Raw genomic sequence first — 14314 nt, 5'->3', positions numbered from 1 at the left:
AGGGTGGAGGAAGAGGAACAGAGATGGCCACTCACTAAGGATGGCAAATTATATCCCGTATCACAGATGGTTTGGTGGATATGAACCCTCCGCCACCCACTAATGCTATAACTATTTCCCCTCCTCCTTATTCTTCCTTCTCTCACATCCCCAGAATCGCACATCCAACCAGCAAGAAACAGGTCAGATACATGATCCATCGTCTCTCTCTCTCTATCTCTCTCTCAATTTATGTCCATTACATGAATTAGGAGAGGACCACAATGTTAAAAATTTGATTTTTAATTTAAGAATCTGCTACAGTCATGTAATGTATGCTTACATTTTTATCTTTCCAGGTGCTTTTCCTGGGTTGTCATCGTACTCTCATTGCTACTTTTTGATTGTTCTCTCAAACTCCTTTGAAATTTCTGAGACCCATTTGTAGAATCTGCACGGCTCTAAGGCCAATAGTATCATAAGACGCGGAATCTGCATTGGTATGATCATTTGAAGAAAATCAATAGAACTCCAATTGCTTCAGTATTGTTTGATAGATGATTTTCTTTAAAAATTGTGGAGACCCATTTGTAGTTTCTGCATTTACCAACTCAAGGCCAATGGTTTTCGTTTATTGCAGAAACCATTGAAGATACTAGGATGTAGTGATTATAGGGAGATGAACCAACTCTAGTGTTGCTTTGCCCCCACTTTTATTCTCCTTCCATAGCAATTTTTGTATTCTTTCTCCAATATTCTTTGAAATAGTTGAAACCCATCCAAAGATTCCCTTTGTTTTGTTTTTTTTTTTCTTGGGGGTGGGGTTGGTAAGTACCCATCGAAGAATCTGCATTTACAGTCTTCAAGGCTAGTTTTCTTCTCGAATGTTGCAGAACCTGCATTTGTAGAAACCTTGGAAGGTATTAATAATCACTGATTACTTAGAGAGGTTAAGTCCTTGTTTTTTTTTTTTTCATTTTCTGGACAGGTTTATGCAAAATGAGGGGCCCATTATGGCAGCTTGGGCAATCATTAACCCGTTGCCTCTCTCAGGCAGCTGGGAGGAGAGAGAAAGTCTTAGGTGACTGCGTATTTCATAGGCTTTATGCAACAGAGACAGGTGAGCTAAAGAAAACTGTGCTTCATGACTTTCACATAGAGAATGGGGGAAAGATGGTTCCGTTTGCTGGTTGGAGCATGCCCATTCAATACAAGGATTCAATTATGGATTCCACTATCAATTGTAGAGAGAATGGGGCCCTCTTCGATGTGTCTCATATGTGTGGCCTTAGTCTCAAAGGGAAGGATTGTATCCCCTTTCTTGAAAAGCTTGTAATAGCAGATGTTGCGGGCCTTCCTGATGGAACTGGGACTCTCACTGTGTTCACCAATGAGAGAGGGGGTGCCATTGATGATTCTGTGATTGCAAAGGTGAAGAATGACCATATATACTTGGTTGTGAATGCGGGTTGTAGGGACAAGGATTTAGCCCATATCGAGTCTCACATGAAGGTTTTCAAATCAAAAGGCGGGGATGTCGATTGGCATATTCATGATGAGAGATCACTTCTGGCTCTGCAGGTTCTCTCTCTCTCTCTCTCTCTCTCTCTCTCTCTCTCTTTCTCTCTCTCTCTCTCTCTCTGTCTGTCTCTGTCTCCCCTCCCTTCCGCTCTTTCTCCCTCTCTCCCCCAACAGACTCACATGTCATTCCTGCTTTTTCTCACTGTTTTCAGCTCTCTCTCTCTCTCTCTTACGCACACAAGCATGTCATTCCTGCTTTGTATCACTGTTTGCAGCTCTCTCTCTCTCTCTCTCTCTCTCTCTCTCTCTCTCTCTGCCCCCCAAATTTGAGGTCTCATGGCTCTTTAAACATGTGGGATGCAGGGTCCACTTGCAGCTCCTGTTCTTCAGATGTTTGTCAAGGATGATCTGAGCAAAATGTACTTCGGTGACTTCCGAATGTTGGATATCAAAGGGGTACCCTGCTATCTCACTAGAACTGGGTATGTCACTCTCTCAGATCATACCTCATTTCCTGCATTCTGCTATTCTAAGGTACCGATCGTGTAACACTACTTTTTTTGCTGTGCTTGTGGTTTTTTTGTGGTGGGCCTATCTTTTTGTATAACTGTCTTTTCCATGCTGAGCGTCTTTGGAATTTGATCCTTCACTTATGTTGTAATTTATCCATCAATCAATTTGTAGTGACGAGGAGAGATTGAAGCTGTTAATACTTTCTACATAGTGGAGTTATTAATAAGGAGATCCTATACTCTTAAGCTTTCATGGCTACTCTATTGCTCATTGTCCCACTCCTATGAGTTGTTTGTTACATATTAATGGTATTTCCGTGGCAACCTTGATAAGGGATACTTTAGGGTATACAAGCACCTTAAATGCTTAAGACCAGGTAAAAGTCGAATAATTCATAAAAACATAAACACATGGGAAGAACTAGGGATCTTGATGATGTGAGTTCTTGACATTATAACTTTACTTGGTGCTCAATGAATCATGATATTATATATTTTTGGGAAATGAAAGAGGATGTATTCCCTTTGTGCAACCATGGGAATCCTTGCCTCTTGCGTGCCCTGTAATTTTCTTGTGGTTGGTAGCTATCATGTGATTCTGATAAGGGAGAGTTTGGTAGCTATTATATGATTCTGATAAAGGAGAGTTTACAGAGGTGCTAGATGATTCTAGATCCATGTGAAGTGTCGTGTTTAAGGTCATAGTGTGGAGAGGTTCACATTTTCATAGCGTGCTTTTTCGTTATGAGTTTCTTCTAGAATCAATTTGTCCTGTCGCGTATGGGTGTCCTTTTGGTCAAGGTGGCTTAGGAGCCCTCTAGAGAGACATTTATTCACACATTGAAGTTCCATTATTGTTTAATTCAACAATGCATCAATCACACATGAACCATTATTTTTGAGTATGTTACATTGCAAAATGGGTTGGTTTCTAACAATGCCTAAGTTATCACCATGATTGCTAATTTATTTGAGCAATCATTTACTAGTTGAGTAACATGATTTAGTATAATAAAGTGAGTTCCATCCCAACTTTTAAGCTCTCAAGCTTCAAAAGTAACGAAGTGTTTTTCCAAATGCAGCTAAACCTTTGTGTGCGTGTGTGTGTGTGTGTGTGGGTTGTTGTTTTCTTTTTTTCCTTTTTTTTTTTGAGGGGGGAGGGGTTGGGGGGATGGGAGGCGGTATTGAATAATGTTAGCAATGCTTTGGGTGTTGGAATCCCCAAGAATTAACAGTTGGTGTTGGTGTATTTGAAGGAATAACCATGGTCCCGCAGACTGGACATACCTGTGATTGGGGCTTTTGCCCGTGGCTCCAGAAAACTGATTTTCGAGCCAATAGTATGAGTGTGGACACCGTCCTTAATTACTTGTCTTGGCTGGGGTAAGGACCATGATTGATGATCCTCATGTCTTTGAACATGGAAAGGCTGTCATGTATAGAGAACAGGAGGACGGTGATTTGACCTTAACTATTATGTGCAGCCTGAAGGGGACCTTGGATAGGCCCTCAAGATACCTTGATGAAAACAAGGTTCGTGCAACCCTTGGTGAAAGTCCGGGTAATGGAGTCTTGAGATTCATAACAAGCACATCTTTGACTTGGTTTATGAGTAATCGTGGAATAGTTCGGACTGGTAGCACCCTAGAGATGTTTGGTATTGCGGTCCGTTTGTTTTTTTAATTTCAAATCAGACACTGAAAAGCTTTTACAGATTTTAGAGACCTGCTTTTCTGATAGGCAAAACCACCTTAAATGGTGTTGATTTTGTAGATGTTGTCGATAGCATTCCAATGAGTGGTCGTTCACCAAAATTGGAGTTACAAGTAGAAAATTAGGGATTTATGGATTGGAGTTCTTAGTATATGTTTGCCATTTGGTTGCATTCCGATTTCAGATAACTCTTCTCCTGCTGCAGTGGTTACTGACTGTAGGGTGCTTTTTGACAGGTTGGTTTCACATGGGAAGGAGCTTCCCACTGCCAGTTGTGGAACTTAACGTGCCATTCGGATACCTAGATAAGTACCCAAACAATGATAGTGCTACTCCCACTATGATGAAATCCTTTTTAGGTTGTCTTGGTAGGAATTTCCGCTTCCTGCCAGTGATACCTGTTCCAGTAGAGACTTCTCCCACCTCTCAGAGAGAGATTTAACCTACCGTTTGGATGCACAAATAAGTGCAGTTTTGTACATAAGGCCACTCCGACCACTAAAGGCTCCTATTGGTGAAATCAAAGGCAGTCTCCCAGCACACAAGCACTTGATTTCTTCCAGCTTTCGGTCATCAAAAGAAGAAACGGTCTTTGTCGAAGTGGCTGGTCCAGAACTGGTTATCCTATTGGGATATAGAGTCAATGATTGCTAGTATAACAAGAGGCAGGTTAAGTTGGGCAAGTTTCACTTCCATGAAGCAAGGGGAGGCCATATGGACCCTGTGTCTCTTTCATCGAGGGCTAACAAGGAAGCACAAGGAACCTCCTAGAAGTTACATAGTGGTGTGACAAACCCACATTATGAGCTTAAGGATTTAGACCTAAGAAGGTTGCATGTTGGGGTTTGCTCTAGGAACTCTCGTTCAGCATTCTTGGTTAACCCCTGGATATAGAGGGAGCGTTGAGCGTAAGTACAAATTGGCTTTGCCTTGAACATCCCTCTATGTAGGCTTGAGACCCTAGAAGGATTCCGGACTGTCCAACAGTGCACTGTGCAGATTTCTCACTCTAAAACTTAGATTTTATTGTCTCTCACTCAAAAAAAAAAAAAAAGGATTTTATTGTCTATATTATTGTTTGCATGCAGCAGAAAATAGGGAACTTAGGCAAGTTGGTTCTTGATGATTATAAATCTGATTTCAGTGAGATATTAATGAATAAGTGATTGCTGCCTCTGTGTAACTGCAATTTTCAGGCATCTCCCATTATTTCTATCTCCAACGCCCAATAGTTGAACTGATTTTGTGGTAACAAATTTAAAGGAAAAATGGAGTTATTCGTAATTGCACAAATCATCATCATCATCATCATAGCCTTCTCCCAATTAATTGAGGTCAGCTATTAGAATCTTGGTCTGTCATTCTGCTCTATTAAGGGCCATACCCTCAGTGAGGCCTTAAGTCCTCATATCTTTTCTCACTACTTCCAACCATATCCTTTTGGGCATACCCCTTGCCCTTTTTGAGCTTTTCATTTGAACTAACTCGCACTTGTTAGCAGGTGTTGTACTGGGTATGTGCCATACATGGTCAGCCCACCTAAATCTACTCTCTCTCATCTTATCGCCTATTGATGTCATACCTAAATTTTCTTGAATGGATACATTTCGAATTCTATCCCTTTTTGTTTTGCCACTCACCCATCTCAACATCTTCATCTTTGCTACACTTATTCTATGGATGTCTTGTTTTTTGACTGCACAACATTCCGTCCCATAGAGCAAAGTTGGTTTCATAGCTGTCCTATAGAACATGCCTTTCAGCTTCATTGGTATGAAGCGATCACATAAAATTCTGGTTGCACATCTCCACTTCTCCCACCCAACTCTAATTTCGTGTGCGACATCTTCCTCAATCACTCCATTTTCCTGGATTATCGACCCAAGATATTGAAAGTGCTATATTTTTGGTATTTCCTAGCCATCAATCTTAACTACTTCATCGTCTCTACTCTTTATTATTAATAAACTTGCATTCCAAATACTTTGTCTTATGCTAGCTAATCTTAAAACCTTAGATTCTAGAGTATCCTTCCAAAGTTTTAACTTTATGTTGATGTTGTTTTGGGTCTCAGCAATAAACGATGATATCTGCTAACAACATGCACCTCGGTACCTCATCCTGTAGGTGCCTAGTTAAGTTGTCCATAACTAAGACAACATGCATCCCTCCAAAGTTCTAACGTTGTAATTACACCAGTAACTCTCCAAAAGTTTGTACAACTCTTAAAACTCATACTTTGATATCATGAACCTGTTGCTCTGATTTCATATTGAACAAAAGCGACTAGTCTAGGGTTCCTCGAGGGGTGTGTATGTCACATTGGAGGCAATAACTCTCTATTATGCCCCCTTGTCACTTCTCTCTTTTTCTCTCTTCCATTATGGAGGCAAATGGTGAAGCAGGGACTTGCAGCTTCTGCACCATTTTGATAAAACGTGGATGGGTTTAGGAGAAGGCTCACTGCTGGAGTCTGTCTTTTTCATTATGATGTAAAACATTGGCTACATAAACAACTTGGTTGGAGCTTAATTGTTTACGTTGATAGTATGCCATGGAACATACCTTGAATTATAAACCTCCATCATCTTGTATTTAAGATAACAATGTATGAGAAATACTATAATGACATCTGAAGTATCAAGTCTATACAGAACTATCTAAAAGAAACTGTCAAAGATGAGTTTTGAGCTATCCCTTTGAGTTGGCATTGTTTATCGTTGGACTTCGGATGCAAAGTTTGCTATAAGTTACTATTTTACGAGTTTTAATCATTAGAGAGTTCTAACTTGTTATCTGAGCACACTAATTCAAGAATGAGCATGTGAAGAAATGCCACAATTAATTTACTTTTGTGTGCCATATAAATGGTTAGCACTCAAATCTTCCACACGGAATACCAAGTCACTAACCGTAATCCTGGCATTTCTTCTGCTTGTTGGCATTATCAATGAATATTGAGGAGGTTAAAGAAAATACTTTTGGACCCTTCAACATGAACAAGTTTTGTATCTTCTCCTCACATGATACAAGAAATAGGAAATCTGAATGTATTGCATTTCTAAATGCGATAACTTGTCAGGACAGTTTTGGGTGTAGCTCACTAACTGAAGGAAAGAAACAAGTAGTGTTTACCTCAAAACTTACTCTATCAAGACAGACCCTCTCTTATTGATGGATTTTCTTTTGAATCCCTGCATTTGGAAACCATGTCAAATGCCTCATGATCTTACTTACCCCCTCTGAAAACAAGGTAACCATTTTATCATACTCCTAATATTTACTTTTTAAATGAGAAGATTTAAATATTATCATGTTGGATTTGGTTACTCACCCTCAAATGGCACCATGATTTTGTGGTGCCATTTTGGCCATTCACAAGACCAAAAAGAAATCATTCGTGGTTTTGTAGCCTTATATATGGCGGTAACCTACATTTAATATGGGGGCGGGGCGGGGCGGGGCGGGGCGGGGAAGGGAACCTGCATTTAATATTGGACACAGTTTCATGAGTCCATGTAGGAATGAGTCGCCTCTTAAAAATCTATTTTTTGAGATGGATTTTTGGACTTAATTTTTCAAGACATGTAATCTCTAACATGGAGATCCTGAATATGAAAAAAGAAATAAAGTTTGAAAATTAGAAACAATAATTCTATTAAGAAAACATTTGGACGGTTAGTTTCAATTGTTTTTAGATGGACCACCTATTTGCATTCGTCTTTAAGATGGATGCTTTATACCTTGGGACCGCATATTGTAAAAATGCGGTCCAGCCCGTAGGAAACAATTTTCCTTTAATATTTAACAAATGGGGGGTGGGAGTTGACAAAGAGACGGACTCCAAAAGCTCATGACCAGAAAATTCCCATGCCTAAAAGTTGACATGATCAAGGAGACTCACAGGCCCCAAATTGATGATCAAAACCTCAGCCTTACGTTTAACACCTAGGAACTCATGCCCCATATCTGTTGACTAGGCGCAACTCAAAACAAAATAATTTGTCCTAAATATGAGGAGTTGCTAATTGTCTTGTTTGGGTGTGGTTATAAGTTATATTTGGGCATGGTTTACTGAGCTTTTGGGAAATAATTTCTTTCAGCTCAGAGTTACCAAATTCAGGGCAGTAGAATACTCTCTCTCTCTCTCAGCACAATCTCGTTTGTTGTTCTCTCTCTCTCTCTCTATGCTATCGATCCATGTCCTGCAACTCTGTGACCTCTTCCTTTCTGTATATTGTTACTTGGACTTGCATCCCTTGTGATTGCAATGGAAATAAAGAGAAGAAGATATAGAGAGGTGAAAGGAAAGGATTGTACTTTTAGGGTGACAGTAATGTACATGGAAGTGAGAGGAAGAAGATAGGAGGTGGAGGTGGATGATCAAAGATCAAAAGAGATGTGTCCATTTCGTCACCATTGCTCCTGAATCATAGAAGCTATTGTCAGTGAGTAATTCAGGCAATTTTGGGGGGTCTGGTACTTTAACAGTTTTCCGTAGAAAATGGCAGGTTTAATTGAGCTTCTGCCATCCTTTTTCAGGTGGGAACTTTGTGTGCAGAAATAGTGGTATTTTCAGGATAAAATTTAGGAACTTTTTAAAAACCTTCATTGCTTATACTGACAAGGGGCCCTTTAGAGGTCCTTCCATAAACTTAAATAAATACTTACATCATCAAGTTTTTTCAAAACAATGCCCTAGGATCTGGATGATGCAATTTTCTCACAAAAAGCTGTACAAAACCAGTATGATACAATTTTCTCACATACCTGTGAGAGTTGCCGTGGGTTATCCCCTAGGGCTTTGTTCGCCTCACACCAGATCTTCATGGTTTGATGGCACACCAACTCAGGAAAAGTCTTCCACTGAAACCCAAATTAACTCGAGCCCTGATGGACATGAATCACAGGGCTTCTCTGCCTCCTTGGGTTTCTTCTTATCTCTAGATTTCTCTTGCCTGGACAAATGCAGCCCATTTTGCAGCAACACTAGGGTAACCTTTTCTCCCTTTCTTGCACTTGGAAGTGCCTCTGAGAAACTCTGCAAGACGTTCTCGAATCATGGGCTGTATAGAGATCGCATTACCTCAGTTGTTGATGCCCTGAGGTGACTATCTTCGTGTGCCACATACAGGCCCATAAACAACAATATCTTATTCTTTTGCTCGACTCTGATCTTCATGATTGCTCTTCATCCATCCTTTTGCTAATTCTTGCTGCAAACATAACGAACTTTTCTTGCCGACATGATTATCTTTGAGCAGCCTTCCAAATTGCTCCCAATGTGCCTGCCCAAGAGGTCAACTTTGAGAATGCAGCCCATGGAGAAGGCTTTCTTTTGTCTTCTTCCATGCATCACCATCTTTAGTACCTTCCACCACATGCTTCCTCTTGCTGCAACTGCAGATGACCTTCTCTTGATCTAGCCCAGAAGATGTCAACTTGTGGTCTTCCAACATGCCAACCCTAGAGTTATTGGAACTCCATGCAGTGCATGGACAATCAACTCTACCTTCTTTTCCATCATTCATCACGCATGGAGGACACTCTTATTCACGTGGTGATCACGTGAAACTTTACGTAGGCCCCACGGCCCTAAACATCTCACCCACAGTATGTATTTGTCTGATGAAATAGTTGGGCCAGCCCTTTATGTAAGCTTTTCTTGAGCTACAGTCTGAGTTGAATTTAGTCTTGTGCCTTTAATAGAAGATCTATGGGGTAAGAGAGGCATTAAAAAATCATATAGTTAGATTTCCCTGTATTTGCTTTTGAGATTTTTTTAATTTTATATATATATATATATATATATATATTAGAATAGTTAGATTTCCCTGTATTTTCCGATAAAAAGATTAATGATTCCAATTCAGTCCCTACTAAGAACAAAAATATATTTCCAAAAATACCCTTCTTTTTTTATATCACAAGGATACCCATTTGAGGTTGCTCTTTTCATAAAATATCAGCAAATTTATTCTTCTCAAGAAGGATCTTTAAAACATTGGGAAGATCTCTGGAAGACTGGGCATATGTCCTGGGTAGTGCACAAACTTATAAGTGGGCACTTCACAATAGCTAACCTTGCGGTCACTTTCCACCCTTCAAACTAATCCAACAAACCCATAACCTATTTGTCTCTTTGCAAGAGCTCATGATTGGTCTATCCAAGATAGCCAAGGTATAGAGCCGATTAGTCCTACATGGACCAATCTGTCCTCCCACTCAAAACTGGGATTGCTCCTTAATTACAAAAATAGCATGGGTGTTCTACATGGGGAAAGCAGGAGATATGTCCTTTGAAGAACACAATACCCAACATCTTTTCGGTTGAAAGTCACATGGGTTTATGGTTTTGGTTTCTTCCCAGAGTTGTAGAGACCAGAGTAATTATTTCCTAATTGGGTTCCATGATATCTGAATTTGGTTCTTTCTGACCATGGCTGGACGATTTGGACCCACCTGAGTCAATTGAACTTAGTACCTACCAAGTCTATCAAATCTCGACAAGACTTTGTGAGCTGTTGAGACTCGTTCATGCCTCAATGACCTTACTCAGATTGGGATTATGATGACCCCTGATCCAAGTCCATCTCTTTTAAATATGATAGTAACACCCATCATTCAGCTTATTATATTGTTTGTCCTTAATATCATCCTGAGAGGAAGTGGACGAGCAGAATTAAGTGGTAATCTTTATGTGTTTCAAGGAAGATTTTGACATCATCAGTGCTTTCAGTGGGACCTTTCAGCATACTTGGAGAGAGGCGACTGTGGAGGCTACTATGTTGGCCCAAAAGGGTGTGGGGAGACAAGTTCTTGCAATTACAAAGTTTTAGCTCCATCCATAAAATTGTTGTTCCATTTTGTATTAGGATATCTTAATTTTGTAAGCATACACGTGTATCCAATTTTTGTCTTTTGTATCAAGATATCTTAAATGTTTTAAGCACACACATGTATACCCAATTTTTGTCGGTGAGCCATATTATTTGTCATCAAATGTCAAGTTGGTGTTTCCCCTTTGGACAAGTACATTGACGGTACATCTCCTGAAGATTTCCTATTTTATCATGCTGCCATTGAGCAGCAAATTCCTGATTTAAACTGACCAAGTTGGGAAAAGAAAAAGTTGATATCCATCGTCTGGTACAACAATAGTTTTTTGATTTCATATTATTATTTTTGGCTAGGCGAGGATTTGTTGGTCGTGCTCCCTTATATTATTTCTAAAATGGTAGACTACACTGATTTAATGTCACAACTTTGGAGTCCGAGATGTACGCAAATCACTCAAAGCATAATAGTGCGACACAATACACATAATATAGTTTCCTACTATGCAATTCAAGTGCGGCATGTAGGGGCAAGAAAAGTTTGGTTGCTTGGATGCCTGCTGGGCTGCATGGTAGGGCATCCCATTTTCCTTTTATATCAATTCTTTGGGGATACCTTCCGTTCTATTAAAACCTGAACTGGAAGTTGAACCATTATGGGCTACCGTCTGTCTTGGACATGCTGATTCGTGTCACTTACTATGAAAAGATAGTAATATCATTATTGTTCTATAGGTATAAAGAGGTATATCTTTTTCTAAATCTGAACACCACGGGGGACCAGCACAGTTGGTAAGTGCCCTTTTATCATCTGAAGCATGGGTATGGATTCATGTCCAGCACTTGTCACTAATGCAAAATAATAGAAATATAATATCCCTAGGATCATATGACTTAGAAGGCTTGAAAAAGGCATGACAACTACACGAGCTGGCAATTTTTGCCTTACCTGGAAGATGTTGGGATTTCACCTCCCATCGGTTTTCTCTTTACTGAAAGAAGGCATGCTGATAGCCCTGATCTGTGGGAGAATGGGAGCTGACTGCTTAGCAGCTCAACTGGCAGCATCAGACCCAGTTCCACTCACTTTTTTGGTCTAATGCAGGACCACTAACAGACTCCAGACTCGTACGCTAAATGAGTTTTTGGTTGAGTTCGTAGGATATTTTTATGTATGATATGTGAAATTTTGAGATATTATATTACATTTAGGACAGTAGTATTTTTTTACAAGGTTTTTCAATAATAGCTTGAGTTTCCCAAGGTTTCTTAGAGAAACCACTTTTTATTTTGATGTTGCTGTTTCTATGAAAAACCAGTTTTACTTCACTCCAGTTTTGTTACTTCTATAATCTTATTTACTAGTGGTTCTATTGAGGTTTCTAAACTGATACCCCATTTCACTAAATTTTTTTTTTTTTATCTCCATTTTTTGTAGTTTTTAATCTTCATTGTGCATGTCGATCTACTTTACAATGGTGTCATACACACAGGCACCCAATGTCCTGAATGTCTAATGATGCATGAAAGTAATTGCGCACTGAGGACACATGAGTATCGCATAGAGGCATGTGTATTTGCTTATCTCTCTCACACACTCTCTCTCTCTGTGTTTGTGAGTGTGGTGCACGTGTGTGTGTGCAAGAGTGCGTGTGTGCATGTGTGTGACTTATTGATTGAAAACACATTCAAATATGGGCTATGTAACTTATTTAGTTCTCCTGATCTTTCTCGAAGTTTTTACGAGATTAAAGAAAAAAGTTGAGTGCTCATCTCTAGAGTAATGGCTGGATTATTTTTACATGACACTGAGCCAAACCAGACCTGGTTCTGGTTGAACCAGATCAGGTTTGAACTGGAAATTCCAGACTACTTTAATAATATTATCCTTTTATGACATGGAGCAGGCAATTTCCCCACATCATAGCAAATTTAATTTGGGAATATTGTGGAATATAACCTGTAATTTTCAAGAACAGAAACAGGTTTATAGCATATAGTTTCATTATAATACTATAGCTTGCTCTTCCTATCATCTAAACAACGGCTTGCTGAACTCTGGCTTCCATGTCTCCATTATTTTCCTCCAGGAAAAGTTGACCATGAAACTGTGAGATAGAGCACTTTGGGGTTAATGTCTCTAGATGTTTTTCCTCTGCTGGCACTAAAAATTGGTCAATGGAATGCTTACTGAGTTTTTCTTGGATCTCTTGCTGCTACATCTCAATCACTGGCTAATTGCATCCTCTTCCTTGTTTACACCCATCCATTTATTCTCTTGAAAGCAAAACAAATTTGATAATCACATCATATTGGTCTTATACAACTTTTTTGTTTATTTCGTAGTATAAAATAATAAGAAGAAAATTGGTGCAGGTACACTGGTGAAGATGGGTTTGAGATCTCAGTCCCCTCAGAGCATGCAGTTGACCTTGCAAAGGCCACCCTAGAGGGTTCCGGGGGCAAGGTTCGGCTCACAGGGCTAGGTGCACGAGATAGCCTTCGGCTTGAGGCCGGGCTCTGCCTCTACGGCAATGACATGGAGCAGCACACCACCCCCGTTGACGCTGGCCTCAACTGGGCCATTGGGAAGCGTCGTCGAGCTGAGGGGGGTTTCTTGGGGGCTGAAGTCATCCTCAAGCAGCTGGCAGAGGGCCCGCCTGTTCGGAGAGTGGGGTTCTTCTCAACTGGGCCACCAGCTAGGAGCCATAGTGAAATTTTGGAGAAGGAAGGTGGTGGGGCGCTTGGTGAAGTGACGAGTGGTGGCTTTAGCCCTTGCTTGAAGAAGAACATAGCCATGGGTTACGTGAAATCAGGGAGCCATAAGGCGGGGACTGAAGTGAAGATTGTGGTTCGAGGGAAGCCATATGATGGTGTTGTTACAAAGATGCCATTTGTGCCGACCAAGTACTACAAGCCATCATAGTTGATTGAACCAGGCTTCCCTAACTTCCCCCCTCTTCATCTTCTTTCTGATTGGCAACACTTTGTCTTCTATGTTTGCTACTTTCATCTTGTTTCTTAGACATTGTGATGGAAGTGAAAATTTATGTGGCAAGGTCTGGTGCATATTTGCATTTTTTATGACAATAATACCATAATTTTGCTAATTTATCTTGAACAGTCAGAAGGATGAATTTTACTGAATTGAAAAAAGTAACGCATATAGCTGCTATGTATCTTACACAAGTTTGTCCAAATGTATAGTTTTCCACCATTATTTTCTTCCCGAAGTCATGGTTGAAACAATTGTTAACCATTATTCATTCCTAAAATAACAGATAAATTATTGACTTTCCTATTGGCAAGGGTGGCTGAGGCTTGTGCTTTAAGCCACGAAGCTATTACTCTATTATAGGTAACTGGCAGTGGCCTCTCTTAGTTTGTCATCAAATGAAATTATCAGCTGCTATGAATTTGGCCTCTCTTGGTAACAATCAGTATTTAACGTAGAGCCATTGATTAACCATATTAAGAAAAAGAATCTTATCAGTCTATATTTAACAAAGAATGAAATAGATTTCTTTCATGAGCTTCATATTTCTGAACTGTGAAATACATTCTAATTATTAGGAGCTTCATAGAATTTGAATTTCCTGTCAATTATTTTCTGCCGATAACTACCACTATGCAATTATCTTATGTTGAGTCAATTCCTTACATTATTAATCGGCTCTTAAAATTTCAAACTTTCTTTAGGCTTTGTTTTCCAGTTACACATCGTAGGACTAGGTCTGCTATCAGGTTTTTACA

At 39.8% G+C, this 14314-nt stretch overlaps 1 protein-coding gene across 2 annotated transcripts; it reads left to right on the top strand.

The window, feature by feature from the left end:
* LOC18445781 (Glycine cleavage T-protein family) lies at positions 1-13671 on the top strand. Of its 2 annotated transcripts, XM_011629325.3 has the most exons (5): positions 1-182; positions 339-479; positions 968-1560; positions 1864-1982; positions 12938-13671. In XM_011629325.3, the coding sequence occupies exons 3-5, from the start codon at positions 979-981 to the stop codon at positions 13485-13487; spliced, it is 1251 nt and encodes a 416-aa protein (XP_011627627.2). In that variant the 5' UTR covers positions 1-182; positions 339-479; positions 968-978; the 3' UTR covers positions 13488-13671. The 2 variants fall into 2 exon arrangements, with proteins under 2 accessions (XP_011627627.2, XP_006855973.2); XM_006855911.4 differs by lacking the exon at positions 339-479.
* Positions 13672-14314: the final 643 nt, after the last annotated feature.

This window comes from Amborella trichopoda, chromosome 2 (genome assembly GCF_054954075.1).
Source record: "Amborella trichopoda isolate Santa Cruz 75 chromosome 2, AtrichopodaSantaCruz75HAP2 v2.0, whole genome shotgun sequence".
In the NCBI taxonomy this organism is placed as follows: domain Eukaryota; kingdom Viridiplantae; phylum Streptophyta; class Magnoliopsida; order Amborellales; family Amborellaceae; genus Amborella; species Amborella trichopoda.
The sequence above is the reverse complement of the archived record's forward strand: the minus strand, read 5'-3'. Positions and strand labels throughout refer to the sequence as shown.

What these genes read in the sequence shown, in the direction of transcription:
- LOC18445781 (XM_006855911.4), top strand. Translation starts at nt 979, where the DNA reads ATGAGGGGCCCATTATGGCAGCTTGGGCAATCATTAACCCGTTGCCTC. An exon ending in GATCACTTCTGGCTCTGCAG is followed by an intron (nt 1,561 to 1,863) that starts GTTCTCTCTCTC and finishes TGTGGGATGCAG; the next exon opens with GGTCCACTTGCAGCTCCTGT. An exon ending in TGCTATCTCACTAGAACTGG is followed by an intron (nt 1,983 to 12,937) that starts GTATGTCACTCT and finishes AAATTGGTGCAG; the next exon opens with GTACACTGGTGAAGATGGGT.